Source organism: Monoraphidium neglectum (assembly GCF_000611645.1).
Source record: "Monoraphidium neglectum strain SAG 48.87 unplaced genomic scaffold scaffold01170, whole genome shotgun sequence".
Lineage (NCBI taxonomy): Eukaryota > Viridiplantae > Chlorophyta > Chlorophyceae > Sphaeropleales > Selenastraceae > Monoraphidium > Monoraphidium neglectum.
The window spans coordinates 1-16,176 of record NW_014012458.1 but is presented as its reverse complement, the minus strand read 5'-3'; the positions used below and the strand labels follow the sequence as shown (position 1 = coordinate 16,176).

General features: G+C 65.9%; 4 protein-coding genes across 4 annotated transcripts; 1 reads left to right on the top strand and 3 right to left on the bottom strand.

Annotated features, from left to right (window-relative positions):
* Positions 1–2,113: 2,113 nt before the first annotated feature.
* Positions 2,114–2,827, top strand: MNEG_6900 (hypothetical protein; the record flags this gene model as incomplete). The annotated part of the gene is made up of 3 exons (XM_014044630.1): positions 2,114–2,127; positions 2,272–2,341; positions 2,606–2,827. The coding sequence occupies 3 exons, from the start codon at positions 2,114–2,116 to the stop codon at positions 2,825–2,827; spliced, it is 306 nt and encodes a 101-aa protein (XP_013900084.1).
* A 908-nt stretch (positions 2,828–3,735) lies between these two features.
* Positions 3,736–9,524, bottom strand: MNEG_6899 (putative GTP-binding protein TypA/BipA like protein; the record flags this gene model as incomplete). The annotated part of the gene is made up of 14 exons (XM_014044629.1): positions 3,736–3,855; positions 4,180–4,252; positions 4,495–4,649; positions 4,970–5,114; positions 5,396–5,565; positions 5,967–6,015; positions 6,281–6,462; positions 6,797–6,926; positions 7,199–7,644; positions 7,906–7,986; positions 8,264–8,376; positions 8,558–8,620; positions 8,813–8,882; positions 9,204–9,524. 14 exons carry the CDS (start codon positions 9,522–9,524, stop codon positions 3,736–3,738), a joined length of 2,118 nt encoding a protein of 705 aa, XP_013900083.1.
* Positions 9,525–10,062: 538 nt separating this feature from the next.
* On the bottom strand, positions 10,063–14,941 carry MNEG_6898 (hypothetical protein; the record flags this gene model as incomplete). Its single annotated transcript, XM_014044628.1, has 12 exons — positions 10,063–10,224; positions 10,447–10,536; positions 10,724–10,813; positions 10,974–11,089; positions 11,359–11,569; positions 11,793–12,616; positions 12,810–13,153; positions 13,401–13,535; positions 13,728–13,843; positions 14,097–14,223; positions 14,375–14,703; positions 14,903–14,941. 12 exons carry the CDS (start codon positions 14,939–14,941, stop codon positions 10,063–10,065), a joined length of 2,583 nt encoding a protein of 860 aa, XP_013900082.1.
* Positions 14,942–15,732: 791 nt separating this feature from the next.
* Positions 15,733–16,137, bottom strand: MNEG_6897 (ribokinase; the record flags this gene model as incomplete). Its single annotated transcript, XM_014044627.1, has 2 exons — positions 15,733–15,968; positions 16,131–16,137. The coding sequence occupies 2 exons, from the start codon at positions 16,135–16,137 to the stop codon at positions 15,733–15,735; spliced, it is 243 nt and encodes an 80-aa protein (XP_013900081.1).
* Positions 16,138–16,176: the final 39 nt, after the last annotated feature.

The window sequence follows — 16,176 nt, the reverse complement described above, 5'->3', positions numbered from 1 at the left end:
GGGCGCGGCCGGGGGCGCGGGCGGGCAGAGCGCAGTGGAGACCGCGCTCCAGCTGGGGGTCATCGGGCGCAGGGGCGACAACCGCGGCGACCGCGGCGGCAGGGGGGCGGCCGGCCTCAGCGACCGCGACCTACTGCTGGGGCTCCTGACTTCCGGCGGCGGCGCGGGCCTCGGCCTCCGCCTGAGCCCGCCCCTCGCCCGCGGGGGCCAGCTTGGCCCCGGTCACCTGGCGCCAGCGCACGGGCTGTTCCAGGAAGCCGCGCGAAGCGGGGGGCGGTTCACGGGCGCGTGCGATCTGGCCATAGAAATAGCGGCCCTGCACCAGAACCTGGATGCACCGCCCTCCCCCGTGCGCGCGGCAGCAGTGGCGGGGCCAGCGGCGGCCGGCACCAGCGGGGGCGGCGGGGGCGGCGCTGTGGGGAAGCAGGCGTCGTTTGACATTGACGAGATGCTCTCGTGGAGCCAGGCCAATGCTTAGTGGGCCCGGGGCTTCGCGGTCTGGGCCCGACGCTGCTGCCCTGGTGGATTTGGGAATACATCAGCATGTGCCCTGCTCGCTCATTTGGGCCATGCTTGCCTTGGGAGCTGCGCCCTGCCCTGTTGCACATGACTGTAAGTTACATCCTTGCTCAAGCACCTGTTGCTTGCGTGTAATCTGTGTGCCCATTACAAATCAAGCACTTGCACGCAAACCGAGCCTGCATCCGGGTAGTCAAAGTTAGCTGATGGGGTGCGGACCAGGACCGGCTAAGCATGCTCACCGTGTGGGGCCTGCTGCTAAACCGTATGGTATAACGTACGGTACCGTACGCTATAACGTGTTATGGTACGTTGTTACACGGCATCCCACAGTGTCGCTTGATTGTGATCTGACTCATGCCACAGGGCCCTGAAGGGCCACCGCATCGTCAACTTTACGTAATATTGGGTGTTTTTACTCTATCAAACCGTGAGTAGCCGCTTTACGCCGTTTTGTGCAGCCACACGGCCGTCAACCGAGCTGACCAGCCCGCGTGTGCACAACCATACGGTCCCTGCCTCTAAGGCACGGTAAACGTAACGTTATAGCGTACGTTGACCGTACCGTACCGTAAACGTGCACCATATACGGTCAGCATGCTTAGGACCGGCGCACAGCCGCCTGCAGGTGTGCACCTGCGCTTGGCAGAAGTACTGATGTCCAGCCGGGGATATTCACCATGCATTTCACTTCGCCTTGAAGCTGCAACTCGGGCGCAAAGGGCACAGCTCACGCGGCGTAGCAGCGGTATCGCTGCCGCCACCGTGCGCCCAAACGGTGTGGTGGCCGCCGCCCAATTTCACCACTGTGTGTCGGGCTGTACAGACTCTTGAATTTTACAGTTATTGATTCTGTATTGATTACGATATGTACGGTATGTCCATACCAATGTGTCATCGACTCCGGCGGTTAGACTGCTCTCATCTGCTTGCCGTATAGACTCTGCAAATGTATGGATGGCAGATATGTTGTGCTAAGCTTAGATTGTGTATTCATGATGCTTGTTTTCGCTAGTGTTGCGCGCTAAGTACCGGCGCGACCGTGCAACGCGTCGAGGCAGGTGCGTGGAGGGCTGATTCTAAACAACATGAATTGCGTTCAAACTGTTATTTGAGGCAGCTCTTGCCGCGCTTTGCCAGCTGTGGCTTGTGACCGCTGATGTGTGCGCTCAAACAGCCACTTGATGATTTGCCTCTGCGTCACATGCAGTAAAACTCACCGTACCAATGCCAAAGCCGCTTGCATGCGCGCATGAGCAGGCAAGCGCGGATCCACAGCGGCGGCCGGGTCGCGCGACCATGCCTGGCCGGCAGCCGGTGCTCCTGCTGCTGGCGGCAGTGGCCCTTGTCCTTGCGCCTCCTGGCGCGCGGGCGCGGCAGGATCTTATGATGCCGAGTGGGTTGTTGGAGGGGCGCAATTGCTCCCGCTGCAGGGCATATGGCTGCCGACGGTCAATGTGCTCCCTGTTTTGCGAAAAGGGAGGTCCTGCCTGATTAGCGGAAGCAGACTCAGCACTCCGAGAAGTGACGGCCTTGACAGCCTGGCCCATGCCCAAAATTCCGCGGTTGTTTCCTCCCCTGAACAGGCATCCCCATGTATGGAAACTGGTGAGGGCGAAAACAAAGCGGCAGCTGGCTCCTGAGCCCTACACAGCCTGCGGCAATGGCCAGCGGTCGCGCTGTGCACCACGCCTGCAGGACCAACCCCTGTTTGCTGTGCTCCAGTGGCTTGCGCTGCGCTCCCAATACCAGGTGCGGGCCCCACCACGGGTTTGAGGACGGCGCGCAGCCGCCGATCGACGCGCTGGACGCCTGTTGCCAGGTGAGCTGCTTTCGGCACGACGCATGGTTGCTGTTTCCATCCCCACCAGCAAGGCTTCATGTCCTGCACTCTTGTGCAATACTCTACAGTATCAGCCAGCCGGGGCGCTTGACCGCCAGCTCCGCAGCCTTATCACCCTACATCTGCGTCATGCGATGCCATTCCCGGCACGGCTTCCTGGCACCCTCCTCCAGACTCCCCACCCCTACATGAACTGTCACAGGGGCTTGCCGTCTGTCCCCCTTCTCCCCAATCCCCACCCAGGCTCATGACCAGTGCTACGTGGACAAGGGCTACTTTGACTGCTCATGCGACGACACGATCGCCGCCTGCCTGGCGAGGGTGTCCGTCCCCGCCGGCTTCACCTACAACGAGCAGCGCCTGTTCAAGGGCGCAGCAATGATGTACTTCCAGAACTCGCTCTGCCGTTCCGACGGCCAGTGGGTGCTCGAGCACGCTTTCCAGAAGCTAAGGCGCAAGCTGTGATTATTCGCATTAGGCGGGGCTGCCTAGCCGGCGCGCGTAGACTGCTTCCTCACCTGCAGCCCGCGCACATTTTTTCTGAGTGAATTGACCACGTGTTGCTCCCGCCCGCCACCCCGTTTGCTGCCTGCAGCACGCTCCCCCACCCCTTCCCCTTGCGTTATCCTTACCAACACTTCCGAGGGTTCCTGCTGCACTTTGACCCTATTGCGTATGCCTTAATTGCTTTAAATACTCTGACGACCTATTTTTACACACCCAAAGCTGCACCACTCACCATTGTATACAGTATAGTTTTCAGCTCTCCTGCTTGCACATTTGTATTGGAAAGTTGCGGACCCACTGCAGCCACATTTTTTGATATGCTCTTTGCGCATCCAAGGCACAGGTTGCAGCACCTAACGTGTGTCGCGTAGCCCGCTGATTCGTCCTGCACTAGGTGCCATTTGAACCACAATTGCCCGTGTAGTGACGCTGCCATTGCCCCTCGACGGTCCCCAGGAAGGAGTCGCGTGATCAGGGTTGGGGTTGCAGTTGGTGCTTGCGAGGCCGATTCCACCTAGCCGGATCTGCTCAAACAGCGACAAGACACACCCCTCCAGAGGCGAGATTTGGGACACAGGAGAGGTGGTGGCAAATCCAAGGCACGAGACCAAACTCCTGAATGTGAACGACGGGCGGGTCAACGTGGCAGTGCGGCAAAAGCGCATACCTGCATCCACTTAGTTGTGCGAGCGAGCCAATGCGGCCCGCAGCAGCCTCCCTCCGCGTCAACCGGGATTGCGCGTCACAAATACCATGAAAACAACACCGCCAACCGTCCGTCCGCTGGCGCGTATCACAGCGCCGGCGGGAGGGCTGCGCAGGCTTGCGCCGGGGTGGGGTCCGAGGCCCCGCGCACGCTGCCTCGGTCAGGCCTCCGCCTGCACGGCGGCGCGCTTTGCGGCGCGCGCCCTCTGATTCGAGTCGAGCACCACCTTGCGTATGCGCACCCTGCCTGGTGTGACCTCTACAAGCTCGTCCTCCTCCACCTGGGGGGCGGTGGCGGTGGCGGTGGTGGTAGTATTGGTGAGGTTTGTGATTCATAGGATGGCACGGGCTTGCGGGGTGCGTGCGTACATACATGCGTGAGGTTGAGTGTGCATGAGTGTGTGTGTTTGTGTGCGTGTGTTGGGGACGAGCACAACAGCAGCCAAGGCGTCCGTTGTGTTTGCGCCAGGATGTCACAGCAGGCAGACCCAAGGCGCGCTCGTTGTATGGGCGGCATCCCAGGGACAGGGCGTCTGCGTCTGCGCGCGCGGCCGGAAGTGCAAGAGCAAGCGGCGCGTGCACCCCAAACCCTGACGGCCCCTCACATATCCGATCGCCTCTTCCAGGGACATCTGGCGGCACGGCGCGATCAGCATTTTATCATCGGCCACAACACTCCTTGGGGAGGGGGCGCGCCGCGGGCGGACGGATGGGGTTCAAAGGCGGACAGGGGACAGGCAGAGCGGGCGCATTGGGGATCGACTCGGGCAGGGCTGCAAAGGAGGGGACAATCATCAACCTGCTGCACCACAATTTGAGCGTGCAGCCTCCCCCCAACACACACACATACACACACACACACACACACACACGCACAAAAGCCCGCTCTCCCTACACAAAGCATCAGACCGCAAGCACACCTGACGTTTGTGAGCTTCTTCTCGCGAGTGATGTTGACAGTGATATCGGCGGGCCGGTTGGCCTCCCCTATGACCATGCCCTCGTACACGTCATCCCCGGGGGCCACGAAGAAGGTGCCGCGGGACGCCAGGTCATCCAGGGCGTACAGGGTGGCCTGGGTTCAGGGTTCAGGGTTCAGGGTTTAGGATTAGGGTTTAGGGTTCTGGGGGTTGGTGCGCGTCGGCCAAGCTTTGGGTGTTGTTGGGGTTGGATTGCAGGCTGACCATTTCGTTTGCAGGGCGATGCGGGCGATGCGTTTTGCGAGAGGGGGGAGAAAAGGCAAGCATGTGCGCGAAACCAACGGCACCGTCGACAGCGCGCGTCGCTGGGGCCACAAGCGGCCTGCTGCTCGTTGGTTTGCCAGCCGTCGCGCCCTGCCCCCTCCAGTACGAAAAAGGTACAACACCGCCGGCGCGGCCGAGCGCCTCTTTCCACCCCCTCTAGGGCGCGCGCCTTGCCGATGGCGGTGGAGACGATGGCGCCCTTGCGGCTGCTGGTGATGGCGCCAGTGTAGGGCGCATACCGCAGGAACGCGCGCTGCAGCAGGCCCTCGCCGCGGGTGATGCCGATGAACGCGGCCCTTGGAGGGGGGGGGACAGCAGGGGCGGCGGGGTTGATCTTGCGGCGCGTGCGCTTGTGCTTGTGCAGCAAGTGCCGCACCGACTCAGCAAGGATGGGTGGGATGCTGTATGACATCAATCGACGCCAACGTCCGTTCGGCATACCTTGCTGTGCTGCCACTGCACTGCAGTTGGACCAGTCACCTCAGGGTTTGATAAGACTTTGACCAGAAAAACGGTGGACTACTGGGACCTGCCGGTCTGCTGGCCCAGTGCTGGTGCACCGCAGGTTGCAGCCCACCTGAACTGGATCATCCCCCGTGAGGGCACCACGAACGCCAGCCGCTGCCGCCCGCCGCTGTTGCTGCCCTCCGGCCCGGCGCCCGCGCCCGCGGCCGGCCCCATCTCGAGCAGCTCCCCCCGCCGCAGGCCCAGCGCCTCGATGACGGCGCCAGCGTGCTCGTCGTTCACCTGAGGGGTGGGGTCATGATGCTTGTGGGTTAGGCAGGTTGCTGGTCTAAAGACACGTGAGGGAGGTGCTTGTGCGTCAATTGCTTGTCAGTTGTCAGTACCAACAGGTTGACCCCAGAGCGACGCAGGACAGCTTGTAATCATCTGATGTGAAATTAGTCGGACACTTTGTGATGAGGCGCCAGGTTGTGCCGCCTTGCCGGCAGCCGAGGCTGCCAAACCGAGCGGTCGCCGGGCAGGCGTGCGTGTGCATGCGACCCCCGCGGCCCCCCACGCGCCCCGCAGCCGCACTGGCGCACGTCGCAGGCGCTCTGCGAATGCGCCTGCGGCGCTGCTCTCGCTCGCGGCTCGCCTCCTCGCATCGCAGGCACCAGCCCCTGCCCCCTGCCCCTGCCCTTCACCTCTACCACCACCTCCTCTATGGGTTCCATGCGCTGACCATTCTCTTGCCTGCAGGGGAGCAGATGCACGCGAATGGGATTCGCAGCTGGGGCGGCTAGGGCTGTGGCTGAGGGTCTCCGCTGCCGCCTGGCTGCAGCCTCGCAGAGGGGCCAGCGCCCCTGGCAGGTCCGGCAAGACCAGCGCCCCTCCCAGGCTTGACGTCCCCATCTTCCCGCACGCGCATGAGGACATCTGAATTGACCCCCCGCGCGCGGCGAGCGGCCCCGCTGCCCGCGCCCAGCCTCCAGGCGCGCGCGCCCCTTGCCCAGCAAACCAGGAGGAAGCTGCCGCGCCCCCAGCGGCCGCCGCGCCCGGCGCCTGCCGCCCCCGGCCGCACCTCATGACCACCGTGGGCGGCGACACGCTGAACTCGAAGCCCTCGCGCCGCAGCCCCTCGATCAGCACCCCCAGCTGCAGCTCCCCGCGCGCGCGGACCTCGTAGCTCTCGGTGGCACCCTGCGCTCCCCCGACCGGCACGTTGGAAACGCACGTTGGACCCACAGAGAAGCAGAGGTTTGCGCGGCGGAGTGCGACAGCGAGCAGCGGACCAGCGTTGGCCCCAGGCGCCGATCCCCCGGATTTCGGACGGTTTCAGACAAGATTGTGGAACACATTCTTGCCAAGGATTAATGGCGCCGCCCGCCGCGTGCGCACGCGCGCGTGTGTGTGTGCGCGCGCACGTGCGCGCACGCACGCGCGCGTGTGTGTGTGTGTGTGTGTGCGTGTGTGTGTGTGTGTGTGAGAAAGCGTGTGTGGTGGGGCGGGGGAAGGTGTGGGACCGCCCTCTCACCTGTAGGGGCGTGACCTTGAGTGACACACTGCCCTCTGCCTCCGCCATGAGCCGCTCCCCGATGGCGCGTGACGTCACCGCCTTGCCGCTCTTGCCCGCCAAAGGGGAGTCATTGACTGAGAACACCATGCTGGGGGTGGGTTGGGTGGGGGTGGGTGATGAGCATGCAAGCGGCCAAGATGAATAAGATGAGTGGTTGAAGAAGGGCGGTGTGGCGTTTGCAAGCTTGCAATGTTGAGGACTTCAACACTGATCACCTCTGGTTGGGGCTGCGGACTGCGCTTGCCAGCCGTGCCCATGCCGAGCGGCGACACCGGTGCTGTGGCGCCCGCGCCTGCGCGGACGGCCACGACACTGGAATCGCGCGCCCGCTGCGGCGCCCTCTGCCCGGGCCACCCGCACCTGAGTGTCGGGGGGTCGATCGGCCCCGGGTCCAGCGCCTGCGTCACCGTCGGCGCCGCGATGGTGTCGGCGATGCCGGCGGCGTCCCCCGGCCCCGCGACCTGCACGATGTCCCCCGCCACAGCCTCGGACAGCGCAACCTTGGACAGCCCGACGCGCTTCTCGATCTTGGTGATCCGCAGCTCGTCGATTACCGCGCCCCCGCCGCCGGGGTGCTGCAGCACGCGGACGCGGTCGCCGACGCGCGCACGACCGGAGGCGACGCGGCCGGTGGCGAGGCGGCCTACGTATGGGTCGCGCTCTATCATGGCCACGCACAGCGAGAAGGGGGCCGCGGAGTCGACCTTCGGGGGCGGCACGTGCTGCACGATGGCGTCGAGCAGCGGCGCCATGCCGCACGTGGGGGGCGGCGCGCCCGGCGGCGGCAGCGTGGGCGACGCCCAGCCCTGCGGCCAGCAAAGGAGGGGTGGCGGATTCGGTGGCTTGCAGGCGACGCAAGAGGTTGGATAGATCCCCGGCTACAGCAGACAATGCCTGACAATCGTAGCCAGGAAAAAAGGGTGACAGAAGCTTTGATGAGTGGGGACCCCACGGCGTGCCGATGTGTCGGGTTTGCAGTGGATCGGGGCGGCGGCGGCGGCAGGTGCAGTCGCGGCGCGGGCGCGGCGCTTCCGGTGGCGCGCCTGCTTTGCGGAGGCGTAGAGCACCGGGAAGTCCAGCTGCGCGTCGCTGGCCCCCAGGGCTGCAAACAGGTCAAACAGCTGGCTGGCCACGGCGTCACAGCGCGCCTTTGGGGGGGAGGGGGGCAGCAAGTGGTGGGCAGCGGCGCTTCGGCGTGAGGCGAGGCGCAGGCAAGCCATGGGCGGCGGGGATGGGGACAGGGGCCGGGGCGGAGGGCGGGGCAAGGCAAGGCGGGCGGCCACCCAATTTGCTGGAAGCTAAACACGAGCAGCCCCTGCATCGCTGGACAGCGGTGGCCCAGCATCCGCGGGCAGCGCTGAGCCCGCGCCCCTTCTGCCCACCTCCGTCCCTGCACTGTGCCCCCCCCCTTTCTGGCGACCACACAGCACCACCCGCCTGTGTTGCTGCCGGCCTGTCGACCTTATTCAACACCACCAGTGGGGCCAGGCCGCGCGCCAGGGCCTTGCTTAGCACAAACTTGGTCTGGGCCAGGGGCCCTGGGTTGTGTCCGAGTGCGGGGCGGCGACAGGGTTTCGGAGGGGCCGGCGCAGGGCAGGGGCGCCACGCCGGCCGCATGACCTGTTGATGCCCGCTGTCGGACGCCGCCAGCGGCCCCGCTGGGTGCGGCACCGTGTGGATAAGCAGTTTTGACATGGCTTCCGCGCAGCTTCCGCGCACCTTCCACTGCGTCCACAAGCAGCACCGCGCCATCGACCATCGACAACACGCGCTCCACCTCGCCTGCGGAGAAGTCCGACAGTCAAAGGGTTCAGTGATGACGAATACATTGATATGCACATTGCAGCCGCCGCATCCTCGAGTCCCAGGCCGGCCACGTTGCGGCGCGGCAGCGCAGCAGCACGCCGTCCACAGCCGCCTCCCTCGCAAACTTTGCAGCGGCCCGGGCCCACGCCGCCGGCCCGTGCCGCTCACCGCCAAAGTCTGCGTGCCCCGGGGTGTCGAGCGCGTTGATCAGATGCCCCTGGTAATGGAAGCTCGTCACCTGTGGAAGGGGCCGGGGGGTCAGCAGCGCGGCGACCCATTCTGCGCTGGTCCAAAGCATCGCCACCCCCGCGCTCCGCGAGACGGCCGCGGCCGGCGCGTGCAGGCGCTCTGAAGCGCCGCTGCCATACAGACGCGACCCCTGGAAGCGCCCAGACCCCCCCCCCCCACCAGCTACCGTTTCCCATTCTTTGGAGAGTCTTTGGAGGGCGTCTGATCAGACACGAAACAAATTCCGTGCAGCGGGCGATTTAGGTGCCCCTTGGGGGGTGGGTCCTGGTGCATGCACCGTGCGTCGCCGCGGCCGTGCATGCGCGCACACCTTGCTGAGGATGGTGATGCCCCTCTCCTTCTCCAGCGCGCCGCTGTCCATCGCCCTCTCGCCCGAGAGGGAAACGTCGCACTGCGCCAGCAGCCGGTCAAACAGCGTCGTCTTGCCGTGGTCAACGTGCGCGCAGATGCACCAGTTGCGGATGCGCGACGGGTCGACGGCGCCGCTGGGGGCTGCGCCGGGCGTGGCGGCGGCGGCGGCGGGCGACGGGCTGCTGCCGAAAGCGCGCAGCGTGGCGGCGATTCCCCAGCAGTCGCTGCCTCCGGAGCGGCGCCTCGCGGCGCCTGCGACAAGCGCAGCTAAGCGCTGCATGGCTTTTACACGAATGCTATGCGACGCTTTGCGGCTGCCGCGGTGTGACAAAAAGACAAAACGGGTTGCGCCAAATCTGACGGCTGCACCAAGCGATCATATCTCGGCGTCGATTACTTGTCGAGATACTCTCGAGAGTTGTTGTACCGCGGGTACACTGGTTGCCGCAGTTCACCTCGCTGTGGCGGTGACCCTGGTGACCCCGTTGCGGTTGTTGTGACATCCCAGCCGCATCCAAACCTACAAACCTTTGGCCACATCGCAAGGAGCCATGGCGGCACAAGCTTCTAGGTGATACGTTGCCTGGGTATATGTATGTGTTTTCGAATGCTGTCCCCCTTGTTGGCCCGTCCCTGCCCCAGAGACTGCTGTCCAATTTGTGGGGTTTGGCGGGTGCCTTGTTCTTCACTTGATGGGAGTGCGCAGCCCCTGCTTGCCGTTCCACATCGGCGTGCGCCAGTCATAACCGTGCACAATACAAATGCAGAGACGCCCACGGGGCTTGCTTTGCAGCGACCGCGCCCCGCACCGCCGCGAGTCACGCGAGCGGCGCGAGCGGCAGCCCCCTGCCCCACTGATCCAGCCGCGTCGGCGCCCGCCGCGACGCGCGCTGCACCAGCGGCTGCTCGGTGCAGTCCCTGGCCAGCAGCCGCAGCGGGCTCGTGGGGCTGCCTGCTGGCACTTGGCGCTTGGACATGACCTACGGCAGAATATCATGGTTGGTGCGGATGGGCACATGACAGCAGCAGTGCGCTTCCAATTGAGTGCGGCACGCTGTAATAGAAGGAGCGACGATCCAGCCAGGCTGCAGGCGTGGTGCTGGATGGAGCATCGATGAAACTTAGATGGGGGGGAGGGACAGCATACGTTGTTGTGAGGTGCGGCGTTTTGTATGCTGCGCGCGCCCCAACCACCCACGCACCCGCCCGGCTTGGCCGGTCTCCAGCGCAGCAAACGCGTCCGACGCCTCCTGCACCAGGCGCGCCATGGCGGGGTCGCCGCGCGGCAGCACCTGCGGCGCAGGCGGGTGTGTGATGTCGCGAGCCGGCGGCGCATTGCTGGGCGCCCCGCATCGCTCGCTCAGGCAAGAGGCCTGCTGCTCGTTTAGCGCGCAGTTCTTGTGCGACTTCTTGCCACCCGTAAGAGGAGGTTCACCAGGAAGTGGGTCCGCGAAGAAGTTCCCACCAAAAAATTCTCACCTGCGGGTAGTCCAGCTCGGCCTGGGCGCTCTCGTACAGCAGCGCCAGAGACAGCAGATCCCCCTGGGCCCGGTACCGCTCGCCGACGGCCTGCGCGCGGCGTGGCATGCTGGTGATGTTTGGTTCTTGTTTGAGGGCTGTGAGCAACAAAAGCAACATGAGGGCGCTCACAAGTGGAATCCAGGCAATCAGCATCCAGTGCCTTTGACATCAGAGGTCAAACGGTAAAATGCATGTTGATATGGAGCACCTGCACGACAGCAAGCGCGCGGCGGATGGCGGCCGCCGCCTCCTCGCGGGCCTCGGGGCGGTGCTGACTCAGCGCCATCAGGGCGTCGATCAGGTCCAGCAGCGTCGACAGCTGGCCTGTGGCGGTTAGGGGGCGCCGCCCGGTTGCGCGCACGTGCGTGAGGGTCGGCGGGGCCGTCAGGGGTGCGAGCGCGCGCGAGAGGCGGCGGGGCGCAGGGGTGCCTGGCAGGACTTCCACCGTTTTCGAGTGCAGGCTGTGGTGCCATCGCTCAGCACACCGCGACAAGCTTCGCTTCCTGCCCAGGCGCGACCCTCCGCTGCGATGCAGTGGCAAGGGACAGAGAGGCGCTGAGGAGAGAAAAAAAGCCCCTCCCTAGGAACCGAACCTGGGTGGTTGGCGCCATAGTACTCTTCGCACTCCGCGGCCGCCTCCCGCAGCATCCGCACCCCCTCGTCGGCCCCCGCCGCCCCGCCGCCGGCCACCAGGCTGCGCGCCACGTTGCGCGCTGCCCAGGCCTTCTCGGGCACGGGCGCGCCCCGGGCCTTGGAAGTCGAGGGGTCCAGACCGCCGGGCGCCGCGAGCAGCGACCCTTGTTGCTGCGGCGTGGAGGGTGGGGTGGGAGGGGCTCGCGGTGTCTGCGGTGGTGGCTGACCCTGCGGGCGGCCTCGCAAATCGGATGTTTCCGAGGTATTTCTCGGGAGATTCGGGCGCGTGCGGCAGCTGCAGCAGCAGCATCTGCCAGCAGAAAGCGCCAGCAGCCGCCGGAACCGGCCGCGCCGCAGCGCAAGGGTCCCGGCGCTGCATGGCGACGGTGCACACCTTTAGCAAATCCATGGACGCCGCCGCCGCCTGCTGCTGCCGCCGCACTTCGCGCGCCTGCCGCGCCGCGGGGCTCATGTTGGCCTCCGCCAGCTCAGCCAGCGCGCGCGCCACAGGGTGGCGCGCGCCCAGCAGCCGTGCCAGCGCCGCGGACGGCGCCGCCAGCGAGTCGCGCGGCGCCGCTTGCGCGCGCTCCTTCAGCTGGAAAGCGACCAGCCGCCGCAGCGCGTCGCCAGCGCCCGCCCCCTCCCCCGCCTTCCCGCCGCCGCCGCCAAGCTCGCCGCCGCCGTCGCTATCGCCGCCGCTGCCGTCGGCCCCTGACGGCGCCGGCGTCGGGGCGGAATCCAGGAAGGGATCCTCGCATGAGTCGAGCAGCTGTGCATACACGCAAGCCGGGACCAAGATTGACGACAGCGGCGCGCTCCCTCCCCCCACACCCGCCCCGCCCGCCGCCGCGCCCTCCTGCAGCCGGTCTATCAGGTCGTCGAGCAGCTGCGCGGCGGCTTCCGCGCGCCCGGCGCGAGCGTGCGCGGCGGCGAGGGACAGCATGCGGCCGGCGGACGAGGGGTCGTCCTCGGGCAGCACGCCGATCCGGCTGCTGACCACAAACGGCTGCTGCAGGGCGCCATTGGTCGCAAGCGGCGCCACCTGCCCGACCGCCCGCCGCCCGGCCGCCTCGGCCGCCAGCGCGAGCAGCCACTGCCACAGCCGCAGCTCGGGGTAGCGCAGCGCGGCCGGCGCGGCGCCGGGCGCGGAAGGCGGGCGGGCGGGGGCGGTGGAGGGGTCCGATTCCAGGCGGGCGGTTATGACGCTAGCGGCCTCCCCTGGGTTGGTTTCAGGGGCGGCGAGGCGTGCATTGGGGCGCATCCACCACGTCAGTGTGCAGCAATCGGCGCCATTGAGTGTCAGCGTCCACGCAGGGTCGCCAACACACACACTGAGGGGTGGCCAGGGGTGAGATGAAGCTGGGCAGTCAGAGGGCGAGGGTGGGGGGCGGCGCTGGCGGCAGGTGCGTACCTGCCAGGTCGCCGGCGTCTTCCACAGCAGACTCTGGCGAGTCGTACAGCCTTGTGAGGCTGCCGCTCGCAAAAACACCGTCCCCGTCCCCGCCACCGCCGCCGCCGCCACCACCCACACCGCTCCCGCTGCCGCTTTCATTATTTAAGCTACTGCTGCTGCTGCTGCTGCTGCTGCTGCCGCTACTGCTACTGCTGCCGCCGCCTGGCGCGGCCGCCTCCAGGGCGAATGTGACCTGCAGCCGTGCGAGCAGCAGGCGGCCGCCGACGCCGCCGCTGCCGCCTGCCATGCTGCCTGGCGGCGCGGGGCCCGCGGTGGCGACACCACGCAGCTCGAGCTCGTACCTGGGGCGTATTGATCAAGGCAGTCAGGATTGCAGAGCAGGCGTCTCTTCATTGACAACAATGAGCAGGGTGCCTTGCGATCTGACTAAGGCGCGGCCCATGCTGAGGCCTGCGCATGATCGCATGAGGCAGGCTGCGGCTGCATCCAAAGCTCCGCTCCGCTCCCCACCACCACCACCACAACACACAACGTGCCCAAAATGGAGGTCTCGTGTGCACTGGTTTCCCCGCCCGACCGGCCGCTCACGTCGTCTCCTGCGCCCTCAGCCGCCGCCGCCGCTCCAGCCGCGTTCGCTCCGCCTCCTCGCGCGCGCGCCGCGCCTCCTCCTCCCTCCGGCGGGCCGCGGCCTCCTCCGCCATTCGCGCCTCTTCGGCTGCCGCCCTGCTCGACGTTTTGGAGTCGCCCATGGAAGAGACCAGCCAATTAGAGATGTGATCACACTCCCAGCTGGGGCGCGACGAACACCTACAGGTGCAAGCGCTTCACGCCGACTTCGGCGCGCGACTACCCACGCTCGCGCGCCCGCGTCAACGGCGGAGCATGTGGCGCCCGCAGCCGCCGGACCCCCCGCACCACGCGGCCGCCTCGGCCTCGGCCCTCTGCCGCTCTTTCTCCCGCAGCACCGCCTCTTCTTGCTGGATGCGCCGCGCCAGCTCCTCGCCCAGCTGCGACTCGCCGCGCTCGAACGCCTGCGGCGGCGGTGCGGCAGCGGCAGCGGCGGCGGCAGCAGGAGCGAGCGGCCCTTGGCAACCACCGTGCGTAATTGCAAGAACCCAGCTTGGCAGCCGCGAGGCGCGCCCAAAGGCTGTTGCGGTGTGATCGTTTGAATTGTCAGCTGCTGTGCGTTCCAACTGCTGCCTGCTGCCGGCGGCGCAGAGCCCCCAGGCGAGGCGGATGAAAAGAAGCAGCCCGCTCGGCGCCCCCGCAGCAGCGGGCCCTTACCTGCCGCGCAGCTTCCCTCTCGCGGCGAATGCGCTCGAGCTGCACTGCGGACTCGGCCGCCTCGCGCGCCCGCCGCTCCGCGCGCTCCGCCGCCTCGCGCGCCGCGCGCTGCTTGTTCTCCTCAAGCCTGGCGGGAAAGGGTTCAGGGTCAGAGGTACAGACACAATCTCACAGACACACACACACACACACACACATACATACACTTGCACACACGCACGCACGCACGTACAGACACAATCTCACAGACACAGACACACACACACACACAACCCCACCTCTTGGCAGCCTCCTCCTCTTTCAGCACCCGCTGCTGCTCCAGGTACTGCCGCCGCTTTTCCCGCAGCTCCCGCCCCTGCACGCGGCTCTCCTGCTGCCGGCTCTGCAGCGCGGCGGCGTCGAGGCGCTCGGCGGCGGCGGAGCGGCGGCCCGCTCGGACCGACACGAGGAACGCCAGGGCGAGCGCCCAGCCGGCGGCGGGGCTGCCGTCGATGGCGGCGGGCAACGTCCGTTCGGGCGCGGCAATCGAGGGCGCAGGCTGCAGGGCTGCGTTGTAAGGGGCAATGAGCGCGCCGCTGGCTGCTGGGGCAGTCACACCCGCCGTCACCTGCACAGCCGCAATGTGTTGACACCTTAGCACGTGTGCACTGCAGGCTGCATGAGCAATGCTTGACCCCGCAATCATAATGCATTTTATTGTTTTGAAGCTCGCACCGTGGCCTCAGGCACAGATGAAGCAGCACGCCCCGCAGCTTCAGCTCTAGCTGGTGCCGCTGCTGCCGCTGCCGTCGGCGCAAATGCAGCACCTGCCGCGACCTGCGGTCCTCGCAGATCCTCTCCAGCATTGCCTTCTGTCTCTGTGACATACACAGTCTCATACTCTGTTTCATACTCATCAGATTGAGCCCGTTGCCACGGCACTCGCCATCCCCTTGTCTTGCCGGCGCGTGCGATCGTCAATTTACTACGACAAGCTTCTTTTGTAAGCTTGCGACTCGCGCATACTCGCCCCGCTGGTCGGCAGATCATCGTTCCATTGGATTGAGCGATTGCAAGCAACGCGTAAGATTGCAAGAATCGCAAGCAAAATGCACATGCAAGCTATTAGCTATATGCGCGGCCTGGCGTGCTCCATACACAGTGCACTGCGGGCATCGGGCGGCTGGTTGTCACGACATGGTCACGACAGACGCTTGCTCTAGTTGACCATGTCCATGCTTGCCGGTGTTGGGTCGGAAGCACTGTCCGTAACAACGTGAGGAGCAGATGTATACATAAATTGCCGGCTCCGGCCCGAACGCCTGGCGAGCACAGTGTGCGTGGGGCAAGGCGACTCAGGTCAACACAACTTTCTCGCAGCACCAGTTCGGGAACGCATGATGCAGTAACGCATGATGCAGTACGACCCCTTCAGCCGACATTCATATATCAACCTTCTCTCTCTCTAGAGAGAGAGAGAGAGAATGTGTGTGTGTGTGTGTGTGTGTGTGTGTGTGTGTGTGTGAATGCGCGCGATGCAATGTGCAGGCACACCTGGTTGCGTGCGCGGTGGGGGCTGGGAGGAGGACGGGGTTGCCGGAAGCGTGGCTACGGTTCTATCACCGGGAGCAACGTGTCTAGGACCGGAAAGCGCTGGTTACAATCTCGCGAGCAGCGCCTCCACCTCGTCGGCGGTCGGCAGGCTCGGGATCGCGCCCGGCCGCTGGACGCAGATGCTCGCCGCCGCGGACGCGAACAGCAGCGCGCTCTGCGGCTCCAGGCCCTCCAGTACCGCCACGGCAAACGCCGCGGTGAAGCAGTCGCCCGCGCCGGTCGTGTCCACCACTTTGGGCGCCCGCACGCACGCCTGGCGCAGGGGCGCCGCCTTGGGGCCTTGGGGAAAGGAGCCAGGGCGGCAGAGCAGTAGGGCGCGCTTGAGGCGCGCAGGGCATTGCGAGCGGTCTGCCAGCTGCTGGCTCACCCAAACATCACAGCTCGTCGTATGTAAAAATGAAGATCCTCCCGGCCACCAGATCCCCCGTACAGCCCATGCACCTTGCATATGCGCTCACAGCTGCGCCCCACAAACCATGCCCGCCCC